Source organism: Elephas maximus, chromosome 23, assembly GCF_024166365.1.
Source record: "Elephas maximus indicus isolate mEleMax1 chromosome 23, mEleMax1 primary haplotype, whole genome shotgun sequence".
Taxonomy (NCBI): domain Eukaryota; kingdom Metazoa; phylum Chordata; class Mammalia; order Proboscidea; family Elephantidae; genus Elephas; species Elephas maximus.
Genome location: NC_064841.1, coordinates 66,555,657 through 66,573,296, shown reverse-complemented (window position 1 = coordinate 66,573,296; position 17,640 = coordinate 66,555,657). Strand labels below are relative to the sequence as shown.

Genomic DNA, 17,640 nt, shown 5'->3' with positions numbered 1-17,640 from the left:
TTGGCAATTCGAATCCACCAGCTGCTCCTTGAAATCCCTGTGGGGCAGTTCTACCCTGTCCTATAGGTTTGCTATGAGTCTAAATTGACTCAACTGTGACTTTTTTAAAAAAAAAATTTATAACCATTGAGCATGACTCATGAGTAAGTTAATTAAATGAAAAGTGCTCTTACTTCATACTGATCTTCTTTCTGCTAGTCACTTGTGTTATTCTCATTTTCAGGTTGTAATTTTTGGTGTAATCAGCACTGAACTGCTTAAAATTAAGTATTTAGTTCCAATCAACTTCAGGTACAATTACTTATTTATCCCAACCTACCAAAATTCATTTAATCATACTTAGTTTATTATTAGGATGATGGATAAACACCACTGGCTATTAATTCATGCACACCTGCTGGTTAGATAGCTTCTGGATGGTTTGGTTTTACTTGTTTGTTTGCAAAAACTCTCAGTCAGCTCCTGCTCAGGCATCAGGCACCTGCATCAATCTCTCAGGTCACACATTGGAAACACGGAGTTCTAGTCCATTCCACCATGTGCAGGACCAGAGAAACTATGACTCACGATCTGGTAGAGAACTGAGAACATTGCCTAAATTAATGACTTTCAGTTGTGTTCCCCTCTCAAGCCACTCCAGGGGAGGATATTAATGTGTTCTGCTCACTCGTATCGGTAAGATTAGTTCCCCACTGGCTGCCACCTGATGGTGAGAATAAGAGCTTTGGACAAACTTCTCAGAGATGTGGAAACACAGATATGTATGCTTCCAACTTTCTTTCAAAACACTTGGTAGCTAGTGTTTCTGGATGCCTGAGACATATGTACTCTTTTTTCTGGAGCTAACCACTTCAACCTCCTACTTCCCATTACATGTACAGGACATTCACAGGCTGCCCACCTGGCAGAGTACCAGGCATGTTGCATTCATTATGCTTCATTTACAAAGCTGAAAAGTGGGCATTGTTATTCTCATTGTCTGCTTGAGGGAACCAAAGCACAGAGACCCAATGACCTGCCCAAACTTCTACAACTAGGAAGAAATACAGCCAAGATTTAAATCTCAGTGTGTCTAAATCTACGATTCCTATTAAATCCATACTGCTGAAAAGAAGATGATTGTTTCTTTTACTCACTTACTTAAATATTTTATGAGCAAATGCAGAAAACTGCGCATGCACACACACATAAAAACACACTAAAGCAATTGAGAATACCATAGGATGTATGTAGACTTTCTCTAGACAAATTATCAAAATAACTAAAGAAAATTTATAAACCTTGATTTCAACAATAATAGAAATGTCCTACCCCTCAAAAAAACCTAGAAAGAAATACAGCAAATTGTCATCGGATACATTATTTTTGGGTGGTGGATTTATAGGTGATTTGTATTTTGCTCTTTATATTTTTTTCTGTATTCTTTTTAGTGTTTTATGTTTAACATGAAAACATTAGTTAAAAACATTTTATAAAGTTCTGATATCTAAATACGAGCAAAGTAAAAAAGATGGAGGTAAAATAATGTATATTATAAATGATAAATGAATAAGTAGCTTGAGAACTCAAAAAAAATCCTTACTGGGAACGGATTCAAGACAGTACACAATACTGGGGAAGTCAGAACAACTTGACCAGGGCAAAATCATAGAAGCTTCACAGATACATCTAAATGCCCTGAGAGACTGAGCTACCGGGCTGAGGGGTAGGGACCATGATCTTGGGGGACATCTAGCTCAATTGGCATAACATGGTCTATAAAGAAAATGTTCTACATCTGACTGTGTTGAGTAGCGACTGGGGTCTTAAAAGCCTGTGAGCGGCCATCTAAGATACATCTACTGGTCCCATTCCAGCTGGAGCAAAGGAGAATGAAGAAGATCAAAGACACAAGGGAAAGATTTGTCCAAAGGACTAGTGGACCACAACTACCACAACCTGCACCAGACCGAGCCCAGAACAACTAGATGATACCCAGTTACCACCACTGACTGCTTTGTCAGGGATCACAATAAAGGATCTTGGACACAGCAGGAGAAAAATGAAGAACAAAATTCAAATTCACACACACACAAAAAGACCACGCTTGCTGGTCTGACAGAAACGGAGAAACCCTGAGAGTATGGCCCCCGGGCACCCTTTTAACTCAGTGCTGAAGTCACTCCTGAGGTTCACCCTTCAGCCAAAGATTAAACAGGTCTACAGGGCCAACAACAACACACGTGGGGACATGCTTCATAGTTCGATCATGTATACGAGACTAATGGGCACACCCGCCCAAAAGCTAAGACGAGAAGGCAGGAAGGGATAGGAAAACTGGACAAATGGAGACAGAGACCTGAGGTGGAGAAGGGGAGAGTGCTGCCACATAGCAGGGCTGGCAACCAATGCCACAAAACAATTTGTGTGTTAACTGTTTAATGAGAAACTAATTTGCTCTGTAAACTTTTACCTAAATCACACACATACACACAAAGTAGCTAGAAAGAGCTGTGGATACAAGAAAATGAAGTAAACACATTTATTTGATATACACAATATGTTTCCACCTTTTGGCCTTTGCTCAACCTTTTCAAATCTCAACTGTTCTTCACATCCAGTTTCCACATATCCAAATACTATCTGTTTAAGGTCCAAGTCAAATTCAAATTGTAACTCCAACTTGAATTCTCTGATCCAAAAGTAAAAGAAAACTGGAATTGAACTCTCTCTCTATTTCTGTCTCTCTCTGTCTGTCATAAATTATTGTATCCCCAAACCCAGCATAACACTATGATACTGAAGAACTATATTGAATAAATACCTTTGAATAAATTACTAAATTATGAGAGCCACAATTAAGTTCAGAAGAAAGAGGGAGAGAGCAAAAGACAGAGGGACAGAGAGAGAGAGATAATATCCATGAGAACTGTACAGAGTTGAAGAACAAAGAGGCACATGTACACTTACATACAATGTCATTATACTATAACGAAGGTATTATAAAATGGAGGAATTAAAAGATAATTTCAGAAAGGCTCCCTAAAGTATTTAAATTGAGGTTGCATCTGCAAGAATGATTAGAGGTTGGTCAGAAGAAGAAGCAAAGATAAGGAATAGAATGTCAGGTAAAAGAAAAAAAAATCACAGGTACGCTTGATGTGGCAGAGGCATTAATGCCTCCTAGAAGCAGTCGTGGTGGCGTAGTGGTTAAGTGCTATGGCTGCTAACCAAACGGTTGGCAGTTTGAATCCGCAAGGCGCTCCTTGGAAACTCTATGGGGCAGTTCTACTCTGTCCTATAGAGTCGCTATGAGTCGGAACTGACTTGACGGCACTGGGTTTGGTTTTTGGTTTTAGAAGCAGTCCTTAGCCGATGACTAACAGGTATGTAAGAACAGTGTGTTTCTCACTGGCTCCCAGAGTTCCCAGGGAATGCAGCTCCAGCTGGCCACAGTAATAACTGGATTGATGACACAGTCTTACTGGCTGCCTTTCCTTCCCTGTCATGTTTTCCCACTCCCCACCAGTGTTTCTTTCACCTTTGAAATCAATCACTTGCATTGTAACCCTTGCCTTAGAGTCTTACTTTGCATCAAGTTTCCCTACGTTGAGTTCTGATCCCTGAGGCAGTTAGATTTCTCATTGTAAATCAAATAATTGGTATTCTGTTTTATACATTGGCCTTTTGTTAATTTGGTTAATGAAAGTCAGTTCCCCTGCTGCACAGGCATTCCTGGCTAGATGGGCAAAATAAAGTGTGAGCATGTGGAGCCGAGAATTTGCTGTCGTTGGGTGCCATCAAGCCAATTAGTCTTAAAAAATGCCACTTTATAAGACGCTGCCTCATTTATTCAGGTAACAATTGATTTAATCTAAGAGGAAAATATATAGGCTGTGTTTCTTTCTTTGGTTTTCTCCCCAAATTTGGAGAGAAAGAAAACTTCATGGGAAGGGAGGATATATGTAATTTAATGGGTTATATATAGATGTGGCAGCTTTCTACAAACTCAACCGTTTCAGTCAAGTCAACAAAGCATGAGGTTAACACTGCATGTCAGACATAATATGATAATGGTAACAAGAGCAGAGACATGTATATGGTACTTTCTAGGTAGGACATGGAACCAGGGATATCATTGCTGATGTCAGATGGATCCTGGCTGAAAGCAGAGAATACCAGAAGGATGTTTACCTGTGTTTTATTGACTATGCAAAGGCATTCGACTGTGTGGATCATAACAAACTATGGATAACATTGCGAAGAATGGGAATTCCAGAGCACTTAATTGTGCTCATGTGGAACCTTTACATAGATCAAGAGGCAGTTGTTCGGACAGAACAAGGGGATACTGATTGGTTTAAAGTCAGGAAAGGTGTGCGTCAGGATTGTATTTTTCACCATACCTATTCAATCTGTATGCTGAGCAAATAATCCGAGAAGCTAGACTATATGAAGAAGAACAGGGCATCAGGATTGGAGGAAGATTCATTAACAACCTCTGTTACGCAGATGACACAACTTTGCTTGCTGAAAGTGAAGAGGACTTGAAGCACTTACTAATGAAGATCAAAGACCACAGCCTTCAGTATGGATTGCACTCAACATAAAGGAAACAAAAATCCTCACAACTGGACCAATGAGCAACATCGTGATAAATGGAGAAAAGGTTGAAGTTGTCAAGGATTTCATTTTACTTGGATCCACAATCAACAGCCATGGAAGCAGCAGTCAAGAAATCAAAAGACACATTGCATTGGGCAACTCTGCTGCAAAGGACCTCTTCAAAGTGTTGAAGAACAAAGATGTCACCCTGAAGACTAAGGTGTGCCTGACCCAAGCCATGGTATTTTCAATTGCATCACATGCATGTGAAAGCTGGACAATGACTAAGAAAGACCAAAAAAGAAGTGACGCCTTTGAATTGTGGTATTGGCAAAGAATATTGACTATACCATGGACTGCCAAAAGAACGAACAAATCTGTCTTGGAAGAAGTGCAGCCAGAATGCTCCTTAGAGGCAAGGATGGAGAGTCTGCATCTTACACACTTTGGACATGTTGTCAGGAGAGATCAGTCCCTGGAGAAGGACATCATGCTTGGCAGAGTATAGGGTCAGCAAAATAGAGGAAGACCCTCAACGAGGTGGATTGACACAGTGGCTGCAACGATGAGCTCAAGCAAAACAACGATTGTAAGGTTGGCTTAGGACAGGGCAGTGTTTTGTTCTGTTGTGCATAGGGTCGCTATGAGTCAGAACTGACTCGACGGCACCTAACAACAACAACAGGTGCCAGGCAAGCTATATATATATATATATATTATTGTGAGAATTAAATGAATTAATATATGTAATAAACAAGCACACAAAAACCATAACTTATGGTATGGATTGAATTGTGTCCTCCGTAAAATATATCTTGAATTCCTGGCCCTCATACCTACCGATGTGGTCTTGTTTGGAAATAGTGTTTTGTTATGTTAATTCAATCTTCCTGGCAGTTGGGTGGATCCTAAACCTAATGACTTCTAAATTATAAAAAGACCAGAATAGACACAGAGACACATACTCAGGGGATGACAGAGGCCATGTGAAGATCGCCAAGAAACCAAGGAACACCCAAGGCTACCAATAAGAAAGGAATTGATATGGCCGAGACTCTGATTTGGACTTTCAGCCTCCAGAACTGTGAGAAATTAAATTTTTGTTCTTTAAAGACACCGCTTGTGGTATTTGTGTTAAAGCAGCACTAGGTAATTAAGACAATCTATTTAGATATTTCAGGTAACTCACCTGAACGAGAAAGGAGGATCGAAAGGAAAAATAATTCTGACATAACATGAAAAGATTTAGACATCCTCCTGGGGACAACTGTGGAATAGGGAAGGCTCTGTGAACTAAAAGCCAACATTCGAGTTCTGCATCTGCTGTTTTTTAATTATGGGACGTGTTGGGAGTTCTCGAACCCCTCAAATATCATTCCATTCTCCATTTGTAAAATGAAGAAATCAGGGACAATTTCTTAGGGCTGCTGTCCCAAGGACTGCATGAGGTAAAGCACCAGCCCAGCACTTACTAAAAAGGGCCTTTGCCCTTTGCTCATAGAGAAAGAAAAGAAGAAATGATTTTTTTTGTCAAATTGGGCATGTTTTATAGTTGGGTAGAGAGAGGACAGATAGATGGACACATATAGATGTTAGGTAGAAGTCAGAGGCAGTGCCCCCACTGTCCATAAGCAGTACATGTATTTTGATTTTTTTTTTTCCGATAATGGTGCTCAATTTCATTATGATAATTTTCTTGAAGGGATATGTTTAAATTATTTTAATATGGTCCCATCTCAAGTTCATCTCAATTGTACTGGAAACCTGGGAAGAACTGGAATCAGCGCATCCCGATCTGTACAGGAAGAAGTCTTTCCAGGACCGAAATAGAAGGATGTTGACCACATTCTCTCTCCCAGGTGAGGCTCAGGTAGACACTGCCAGGTGTCCACCTTTCTGCCCTCATTTTTCTGTTACCCTTCTTGACTATGCTCTAGCTGCCTCATTCTTTCTTTGGAGAGTTTAATACTTTCAGTAGACTCCTATTTGGGTCTGAGAGCCCTCATGGAAACTGAGTATAGCTCTCTCCTTATACTGTAGTTAAAATTAGGGTGCCTTCTTATTGCCTTTTTTTTTTTTTTTAGTTTCTGGGTGATACATTCCTGCAACAGTGTTTACAGGGAGAGTAATAAAAATCATTTCATATTATTCAGATGCAGCCAAAATCTCTTATTGTCTTTACAGTACTTGGTTTAGACACAACCATCTTTATAGATAAGTGGCACAGTGGTTAAAAGCTCAGCTGTTAACCAAAAGGCTGGCAGTTCAAATCCACCAACTGCTCCTTGGAAATCCTACTGGGCAGTTCTACTCTGTCCTATAGGGTTGCTTTGAGTCAGAATCGACTCCAAGGCAATAGGTTCGGTTTTCGGTATAATATACTTTTCTATATACCCCTGGTCTCCCAGCAATTAAGTGTTCAGCTGCGAACTGAACCCACCGGGTGGCTCTTGGGGAGAAAGACCTGGGGATCTGCTCTGGTAAAGATTACAGCCTAGACAACCCTATGGGGCAGTTCTACTCTGTCGCATGGAGTCACTATGAGTTCAAATCCACTCATCGGCACCTAACAACAACAACACACACCCCTAAATCAAGAGTTCAAGAAAATAAAATTTATTACAAACCTACCCTTATGCTGCTTACATGTTTAATTGCAAATTGCTTTTCATTTATCTTCCTTGCAACAACAAATTTCTAAAGAAAAAGATAGAGAAGCAGAATAAGAGAGGGAGGTGAAAGAATCCCAGTGACATGCAAGTGACATAATTGAGGCCGTGCGAACTGGTACCTCCACAGACCACGCCATCCAGGCCTTCACAGCGGCGATCGTCACACTCGCACGTCTTGCCGTACACCCTGCGATCTCCGGGAGGGTAGCACGTGCATCTGCCACATTCGCACTTACCTGAAAAGCATAAAAGAGAGAGTACACTCCTTGTGAGATGAGCAGACTCGGTAAGGCGTTCAGAGGAGCAGGCGAACAAGTATACAATTTAACCAAAGCCCCCCAGACCAGCTGTAGTCTGCGCCTGATGAATAGGTCGGCAAGTAACTTTGCCCACCTACCTCCTTAAGGTGAGCTGAATCCAAAAACCAATCCAAACTCGTTGCTGTGGAGTCGATTCCGACTCACAGCAACCCTATAGGGCAGAGTAGAACTGCCCACAGGGTTTCCAGGGAGCAGTTGATGGATTTGAACTGCCGACCTTAAGGTTAGCAGCCGAGCTCTTAACCACTGTGCCTCCAGGGGTGAACTGAAGGTCAAGCATAAGGAGATCAGGAGCCAAAATGACTGTTGCTGGCTCAAAAGTCCTTTATATTTTCTACTCTCTATTTTTGGTTTCATTCATCTTTGAAGAATAATTTAGTTGTTAAATTCTGTGAGTATCTCATATTCAGCTTATTTCGATGATACTATTTAACACAGTCACTGTGAGTCAGGACCAGCTCCACAGCAGTGCGTTTATTTAACATAACTGATTCAGTTTTATATATTTAACATAATTTACCATTATGTGGTGATTTTTTAAATATTTTTATTTCAGCTCTATCTGCCACATGAAAAAATGTTTGCGGATACATTCCCGGGTTATTTTTTCGGTGATTATTTGAAGTCGGTCTTATAGGTCATAGAACTAGTTTTAACGTGGAACATATGTCAAACACATGACCTAAATATCTTTATTATTCTTGACTTAGAATTAAGAAGCAAACTTTTCTTTTTGGGGGGGAATGAATTCGAGTGATAGTTTTGGAATCTCTTAACTATTATCATTATAACAACTTTCGTTGTTATTTCTTGAGCTGTAACAAAGTGTCAGACATTATAATTCCTTGCATTGTATCATTTTGTTTTCATAATACCACAGATTAGCTAGCATTATTGCTATTAAACTGAGACTTAACAGAGGCCACGTAACTTTCCATGGTGACCCAACTAGAAAAGAATAAAGTAAAAAGTCATTTCCATGCTCAGTTGTCTCAAAGTCTGTGCGCCTAACCACTGGATTATACTGCATCTTAATATACTCATAAAGGAGCATCCGGAGGTTCTACCAGAAAATAGATTCCTTTTGCTGGAGGAACTGGTACTGGTTTGCCAGAAATTCAGCTGGATGACAGTGCTCCGGGACATCTGTTATTCTCTGTCATTAGCCCAACCATCCTAATTATACAACCCACTGAAACGATCATAGCTGCTTCTGGGCTGACCTTGTCATGTTAGTCATTCTATGGCTGCACTTGTCTCTAGTTAAAGAAATTCAGAGTTGGTGGATGATGGAGGAAAGAGAAATTAGTATTTAGAATCATATAATTTCAGAGCTATAATTAAAGATAATCTAATGCAGTGACTCATAATCTTTTTTTTGGCGGAAGTGTTGGTGTGATGGTCCCTTTGAGAATCTAGTGAAAGTTAAAGCAATTGACAGTGTTGTTTGGCTGCCCATCCACAAAGCTTCCTTCCTACTTGGAGGGCATCCCAAGTTCAGCAGGAGGCAGAGGTCATCTCCACTATGGATACTTCCTTCCTACACCCTGGTGGTCAAAACTGGGACATACCGGATACTCTTGGCCATGACTTTCATTCTTGAGGGTGGAAAGCAAAGGCTCAGGGTCTGTGGCAGAGCGAAGGGTAATAGCGTGGTAGTGAGTGTCCACAAGTGGTGGAGCTCAGCACACAAGGGCTGGCGTTCAGAAGTGGTGGTAGCAGGGCCTGGTTCTGGTCAGTGTCTTGCTTCCCTGGGTTTCTGCGTTAACTGGATTGTCTGAGATTACATTCTGAGCCTAATATACTCTTCTAATATACTCTCTCTCTGCTCCAGTTAATCAAACTTACTTCTGTTGTTTGCAATCAAGAAACCTCATGGAGAACTAGTAGACCCCAGGTCCTTCTCTGGAAAATTATACCGACACACATTGACTTTTTATAAAAGTTCAGGAGGATTTGCCACTCTCCTCAAATTACTTAACTGATGAGGAAACTCAAGCATACTGAGGCTAAATGATTCACTTAAGGCCAGGTAAGTATATGTTAGCAGTGTTGGCATTAGAACTCTGACGTTCTCAGCCCTGATCATTTTCCGATGTGCATAAACACTCTACTTTCACCCTCATCTTGTGGAGATGTGTGAGTGTCCAGTAATGCAGGATGGGGGAAGAGGCGAGCTGTGGCCCATGGACTACTATGTAAAATCACTAACATCAATCACATGATTCCTGAGAGGCAATGCATTCCCAATTACAATGACAAAATCAATTTTTAAGTCATATTTATTTATTAATGGTGTAAAATATATGAACATCTTAAGAACTGATGCTTTTGAATTATGGTCTTGGCAAAGAATATTGAATATCCCATGGCACTGTCAAAAGAAAGAAAGAATCTGTCTTGGAAGAAATCTGTCAAGACATTTTCCTTGGAAGCAAGGATGGCGAGACTTCATCTCACGTACTTTGGACATGTTATCAGGAGGGACCTGTCCCTGGAGAAGGACATCATACTTGGTAAGGTAGAGGGTGAGCAAAAAAGAGGGAGACCCTCAACAAGATGGACTGACGCAGTGGCTGCAACAATGGGGTCAAACACAGCAACAATTGTGACGATGATGCAGGATTGGGCAGTGTTTAGTTCTGTTGTACACAGGGTCGCTATGAGTTGGGACCCACTCGATGGTACCTAACAACAACAAAAGTAAGTTTCTCTAATATGCATTATCACCTTGTGTGTCTCTTCAAATAGGATGAACTAAATTCTGGTACATGTGTTCACATATCTACATTTCATTGTTTGCATGTGTGTAGTGTCTGTCTTTTTTTTTTTTAGTGTCTGTCTTATATTTCTCCTTTAGACTTAGATAGCCAAATGTTAATGTTTTGTCCTACGAACATTTTGTTCCTCACTAGATAGTAATTCACTTATCTTCTTCAAATATTACATTACATGAACCATTTTGCAATTCTGTTTTTTCCCCCTGTGGCCATATATCTATTGGAGTTTTTTTTTTTTTTTCTAAATAGCACATTATTGACAATGGGCTCAAACAGCAATGATGGCAAGGATGGCACAGGACTGGGCAGAGTTTCTGGTTGTACAAAGGGTTGTTATGAGTTGGAATTGACTCCATGGCACCTAGCAACAACAACAACAACAAATAAGCTGAATTAATTTTATGAATATGACCCTAATCTAGTTTACAGGATATGGTGGCTTCTGATAAAAGGCCAAAAATATTCATCAGGGAAATCTAATTTATTGCAGATAGAGAGGCAAAGAAGAGTAAATTCTTCATTCAATCCACATTTTAAACTGCATTATTTTGCTGTTTCAGCTCATAACTTTAGTTCAATCACTACCAAGACATTTATCTGCCAGGTAAATTCCAGCCATCCTTCAAGGTATGAAGTCAATTTCACCAAAGCTGTGACACTTATACCGATCGTCCTCCTCAGTCACCTTCACCAATACAGCAGAATTAACCACGCTTCTCATGCGCCCTCATAATGGTTTGAATCAATAACTATTGAACAAATGCATTTAAAAAAATATGGCATTTATATGTTGTTGTTGTTGGGTGCCGTCAAGGCAATTCCCACTTAGAGCGATCCCATGTAACAGAGTAAAACTGCCCAGTAGGGTTTTCTTGGCCATAATCTTTACAGAAACAAATCTCCAAGTCTTTCTCCTGCAGACCCTCTGGGTAGATTCAAACCATCAAACTCTTGGTTTGTTAACCCAGTTCTTAACCATTGCACCACCAGGGCTCCTTGGCATTTGCATAATCAGGTGTAAAGAGTTTAAGTAAGCACATGGGGTCACTATGAGTTGAAATTTTCTCAACTGCAGCTTTTTTTTTTTTTTCATGAGCTTCAGTGGTAGAACTGGAATTTGGAATAGGATATCTCTCTATGGATGCAGGTGCATTTCCAATCGCCTAAACACCTTCATGGTTAAGAGCTACGGCTGCTAACCAAAAGGTCGGCAGTTTGGATCCACCAGCTGTTCCTTGGAAATGGTGTGGGGCAGTTCTACTCTGTCCTATAGGGTGGCTATGGCTGGAATCGAGTTGACGGCAATGGGTAGGGTAGGTAACAGGTAAATGCCTTCATTAGTCTTTCCCGCAGTTATACCAACTAAATATATCCCACAGAAAATTCATCGTCTTTCCCCACAGACCTACTCTTCTTCCTGGTCCCCTCATCTGGGAAACAATCACCACCATTCAATGTTACCAAATCTAATGTCATATTTGATTCTTTCCTTCCTTTACTGGTTTTCCTCTTTTAATTTGAAATTTCACAAAATCCATTTTCTTAAAACATATCTATATATATAGATACATAGATATATACACACACATATATAATGATGTAATTCCCTTGCCTAATCCTTCTCATGGCCCCATGCTACCTAAAAGAAGAGATCAAATTCTTCAGTAGACTTCTCCATGCTTGGTCCAACTCACCTCTCTAGGTATATAACCACTGCTCATTGTGCACTCTTGTTTCAGAGACTATTTATGGGCTTTATTTTTTCTCTCTGTTGTCCAGTCTACCACTTCTCTGTCTAGTAAAATTCTACTCATTGTTCAACACTCACCTTAAACCTAGTATCCTCCGTGAAGGCTTCTTTGCCACTCCTGTTCGTATGCCTGACAAAATTGCTCCCTTTCTCTGATCCCATTAGCACTGTGTTCACGGTACTACTAGAGCACTGGGCACAAATTCTGTGCCAGGTAAGTGCATTTCTGAGCCTCACCACTAATAGCGAGCTCTTCAGGGTTCAGACTGACAGTAAGCTTTGTATCCTTTTACCAGCCAGCAAAGTCCTCCATTAAAGTAATGGGAAGACACCGACATACAAATTTATTATCTTTTTTCCTTAACAAGAAATGTCCTTCCTCTATTAAAACTAAGTGCCATTATTGTTTCAATGGTTGTTTTAATATGATGACAATACAACTGTAGCTTCCTAAATGATCATCAGATTAATAGTCTCATAAGTAAGGAGCAAGAATGATTGAAGTCTGTATTTCTAGCCCTAGTATGTGCTATTTTATATAATAAAATGAGAGGAAAATATGTGCTATTTTATATAATAAAATGAGAGGAAAATATAAAGAACTAGATTAAAATTTGAAAAATTCAGATTCAATAACATCAAAGTATCAAAAGTATTTATTGAGCATCTGTTTTGTATAAGGCACTAGACGTGGGTGTGGTAGAATCATGCTAAACAAAAGACACGTAAGTCTGAAATATCTGTCACCCTACTTAGCTTAATCTCATTTCACTGATTATCAACCTTCTCCCCCAAAAGCTGAAGAATGATTCTATTTGCAAATGGTAAAAACTTATTTGTTTTGAGAAACGTTACTGAATTCTTTTCATGATAAAAAATTATTAATACTATAAAATTCAGAGCTCAACTATTTTAATGACTTCTTATATATAGACAGCTGAAAATTTACTAGAGCATTCTCTCATTCTGACCTTAAGCCCATTCCTCTATGTAAGTCTCTCAAACTTTTAAAAGCATTAAGAAAGGAAGCTTAACAAAATTTCAGAATGTTATGTATATATTTTTTGAACCACGTTACATAGGAGAAAAATAATTCTGGCAATAAAAATCCACTCTGGGTTTATCAAGTAATCTGATTTGCATATTTGTACCCATTCCAAACCAAAAACCCTAGGGTTTTTAAGGCTGTAAATCTTTATGGAAGCTTTCGCCCTCAGTGGCTGGTGGGTTCCAACCACCGATCTTTTGGTTAGCAGCCAATTCCCATCCTGAGGAACCCTCAGCCCTGAAGAATGGACTGCCTTCAAAAATCTTTTCAATGTAATATTTGAAAAATGTATCATGTGATTTTTTTTTCTCCTTTTAAATGGGCGGCATATGGGGGAGATTAAACATGAACAGCAATTAAAAGAAGGAGAAGCAGGCGGAGCTGCTCAATAAATATTAGATCTTAGTGTTGCTGTTTCTCAGGATCCTTGGTGGCGTAGTGGTTAAGTGTTCCGCTGAGGGCCAAAAGGTCGGCAGTTCGAATCCACCAGCCACTCCTTGGAAACCCTATGGGGCGGTTCTACTCTCTCCTACAGGGTCACTATGAGTTGGTAACTGCTCAGTGGCAACGGGTTTGTTTTGTTATTTATATTTTGATAATAAAACACATGTTGGGAGGCTTGAATTTCAATGACAAAAACTTCCATTTTTCCACACCGTGTCATCAGACACACCTGCCGGCACAACAGCCAGCAGGCACACGCTATGTGACTTTATTTTTTTCCACTTTTTAAAATGGTAAAAACCAGACTTGCATGCTTGACGGTTGGAGAGTAATTAGGGGCTCGCATAAAACAGAAGAGAGATCTGCGCTTTACTAACAGAGTCCTCCTTTGCCTAAAATAATAGGTTTACCATAGCAACCTGACTGCACTGGATAAAAAAAAAAAACTTTTTTTTTTTTTTGCCAAACGCATCTTCAGTCCCCTTGAAGTTTCTGTGAAAAGGCATTAAACACTTTTATGAATTATAACATGCTGCACCATTTCACCTAAGTACAAATATATACATAAATATGTATGAATATTGTGTGTGTGAAGACAAAGCCATCGTCCTTCAGACATTTGAGAGTTAAAAGGTAACTTGCACCTTCCATTTCAAAATGGTTGGTAAGACATGTTATATTCAAGCCACTTTGACAATAGAGATCAATTGCCAGCCGAGAAAGAGCCGTTCCTGACTTTTTTCAAATAAGGAAAAACGTCAGTCCTTCTGCTTGTGATTCCTTAGTACACAAGCTTTGAAGTAATCAGGAATAAGCTACATGAGGAAATTAGACATTTAAGCAAATTCTGTACTATTCTATTTTCTGTTGTCTGCCCTAGGGTGTCTAAAATTGAAAATGGGAGATGAGGGTCTCGAGGACTCACTCTCCTCTAAAGATTTTTCAAGGCATGGAGAAAAATATCAAGAAGGTCATTTAGACCTCCAAATTGGGGTTATCTTAATATTTCTCCCTTAAGGTACTTTTTAAAATAACGCCTAAAATTGTTGACGAAGCTCCTGATTCTTCGCTGACACAGCCCGGTGAGTTGGACAGTGGGCAGTGCACTGTGTCAGGAAAACGAATTTTTGGGTTTCTGCACACATTGTTGCTGTTTTTGTTAGTTGCCATCAAGTTGGCTCCTCCAACTCATGGCGACTCCATGCACAATGGAACAAAACGTGGCTCAGTCCTGTACCATCTTTACTATTTTTGAGACCACTGTTGTAGCCGGTGTGCATTTTGAGTGTCATTGAACCTAGGGGGCTCATCTCTCAGCACTAGATGGGACAATGTTCTCTTCTGATCCACAGGGCTTTCACTGGCTAATTTTCTAACGTAGATCAAAGGATTTACCCATAAATTCTACCATACCCTGTCCTGTACTTGCTATTGACTATTCTGACTCCATTTTGGAGCCCTGGTGGTGCAGTGGATAAGGGCTCAGCTGAAAACCAAAAGGTCAGCAGTTCGAATCTACCAGCTGTTCCTTGGAAACCCTATGGGGCAGTTCTACTCTGTCCCTATAGGGTTGCTACGAGTCGGAATCTGAGTTTGATTTTTTTTTTTTTTTTTTTGGCGGGGGAGGGTGGTACTCTATTTCAGGTCATAAACCAAAAATGAACTCATTGCCATAGAGTTGATTAAGACTCGTAAGTCATAAACAAGCACATGCAACTGTAAGTCACCATTTAAGATTCTCTGGGATAAATGCTAAAGGAAAGACACAGGCAATAAATAGTACTCACCAGTGAAAGAGAGCATCGTGGTTGAATTGATTATAGAGAATTGTTGTAAAGAAAGTGTTTCTTAAAGATGACTTTATTTGGGCAAAAAATGAGTAGGGTACAATCAGGCCCTAATCGTTTTTGAATTCTTGTCTTTTTAGCACTTAAAAAAATCCAGACGTGTGAGTGAATGTATCACTGCTTTAGTACATGTTTTAGGAGTGCTAATTAAACTTTTTAAAACAAGTGTGGACTTTCTCTCCAAATCAGGGGGAGTTAGCAAATTCATTTTACAAATTCAACCATGGAATCAATAGAAAAATACATATTTCTTATCACTAAAAAATTAAGAAAATATACCATACAGCAATATTTTCTACTGATAACTTATTTTTTTGTGGTTCTTTGTTTCTGCCTCTACCAATATTAACTTCCCCAAATCATAAAACATGGGGAAGAATATTGCATATATATGAGTCTATATTCACATGAAAACCAAACCAAACCCGTTGCCATTGAGTCAATTTTGACTCATAGCATCAATATATGTTCATGTGAATGTGGGGTAACGGACCATCATATAAGCATTTACTCACAAATGCTTCAGGGAAAAAAGCTCTTTGTACTCTTTTTGCATCTTCCTTCTCAGTTTGAAATTAATTTCATAATAAAAATATAATTTGAAAATATGTAAGTGAAACTCTTAACATAATTTAATCCATGTAGCTAATATTTTTTTAATAAGGTCTTACCAATAATCATACAGACACCGATCCATTCAGTTTCGGAACACATTCTTTAGCATAATACTCAGAATTTAAGCTAATTTTCAATAAGGTTTTATCAAACATGAAGAGCCTAGGAATTATGCAGCCGAAGATTCCAGAAACCCAATGAGTGTAAAGTTCACTGATGTAGTATAAAGTTTCAGCTTGCTTTAGCTATGCCATTTTACAGCACAGTTAGCAAAAACAGGATTAATAGGCAAAAGTAATAGAGAATCAGAGTTTAATATACTGTAATAAAAAACATTCTACCCATCAGAGCAGTTCAAAACAGAACATACTGCTATGATATGAAGTAAGTTACCATCGCTGAAGGAATTCAAGTCAAAGGAGTAGCCTTTCATAAGGTTCAAGAGTTTGTGCTCTGGAGTCAGAAAGACTGAAGACAGAATTCCACATTCCGTATCTACCACTTAACAAGCTCTACGATCTTGAGAAATAACTAAGCTTCTCTATTTCAAAATTTTCAAAATTGGGAATACCTACTTACCAACTGCCTTAACAGAGGTTGAAGTAGAAATCTATTTTTTAAGCATTGCTGTTTGCCTTTTCTGATTGCCAGTGTGATTTGTCTATGGCAGAGTATTTAAGCATTTAAAAAAATGAAGAAATATATAGCTGAAAGCTCAAAACGTGTCTATAAATAGAACATATAATTTATAATTTTATATTGTGTATATAATTAGAAGCATTATATATAATAGTTTTTTCACACCTAGTATGTTAAACCTAAGAAAACAAACCAGCTGCTGTCAAGTCGATCGCGTTTCATGGCAGCACCACGTATGTCTGACAGAGTAGACGTGTGGTCCATAGTGTTTTCAGCGGGGTTTACTTCAGAAATAAATCGTCAGACCTTTCTTCCAGGGAGTCCATGGGTGGGCTTGAACCATCAATTCTTCAGTGAGCAGTGAGCATGTTAACTGTTTGCACCACCCAGGGACTCCCATGTAATATGTTGCTCACTTTAATAAAACTTCCAGTTTCTTACTGTTTTTTTTTTTTTCCTTCACTGCCAACAGTGTGATCGAGATAACTTATGGTTTCTATATTAATTAATGTTATTTCCTTAAATAATATTTCATACCGAGATCATTTTTCAGCAAACTCCTATCACACATGAAAGCCCTATTTCCATTTTGATTTGAACCTTTGAAATAAACTTTAGATTAGCAAAAATTCTATTTGCTCTTAAGGCACCCAAAATTTGCGCACCAAAAATACTAGAGAAAAGAGAACTTTAGGGAACCAAGCTCTCCTTCTGCGCAAATTATACACTTGAAGCAATTCCCAAATCTTAAATTATTGGGGGCAAGAGGTTGAAAAGCGAAGCAGAAAGTGCTTTGTCTAAAGGAAAAATAAGCGAAGTAGAGCTTCTTGCTTTTTCATCCTGGTAGAGGCACAAAATTCAGAAGTCAGAGATCTTCAAGAAACAGAGTGCTGATAAACACCTTGAATTTTTACTTTCAAAATCATCTCTGTTCCTGACTG

At 39.1% G+C, this 17,640-nt stretch overlaps 1 protein-coding gene across 1 annotated transcript in view; it reads right to left on the bottom strand.

The window, feature by feature from the left end:
* The window catches only part of ITGBL1 (integrin subunit beta like 1), a 271,140-nt gene that overhangs the window by 16,691 nt on the left and 236,809 nt on the right, over window positions 1-17,640 (bottom strand). Inside the window, exon 8 of the mRNA XM_049867217.1 lies at window positions 7,376-7,492. Coding sequence (XP_049723174.1) covers window positions 7,376-7,492 — 117 coding nt within the window. The remainder of the gene's footprint in view (window positions 1-7,375; window positions 7,493-17,640) is intronic.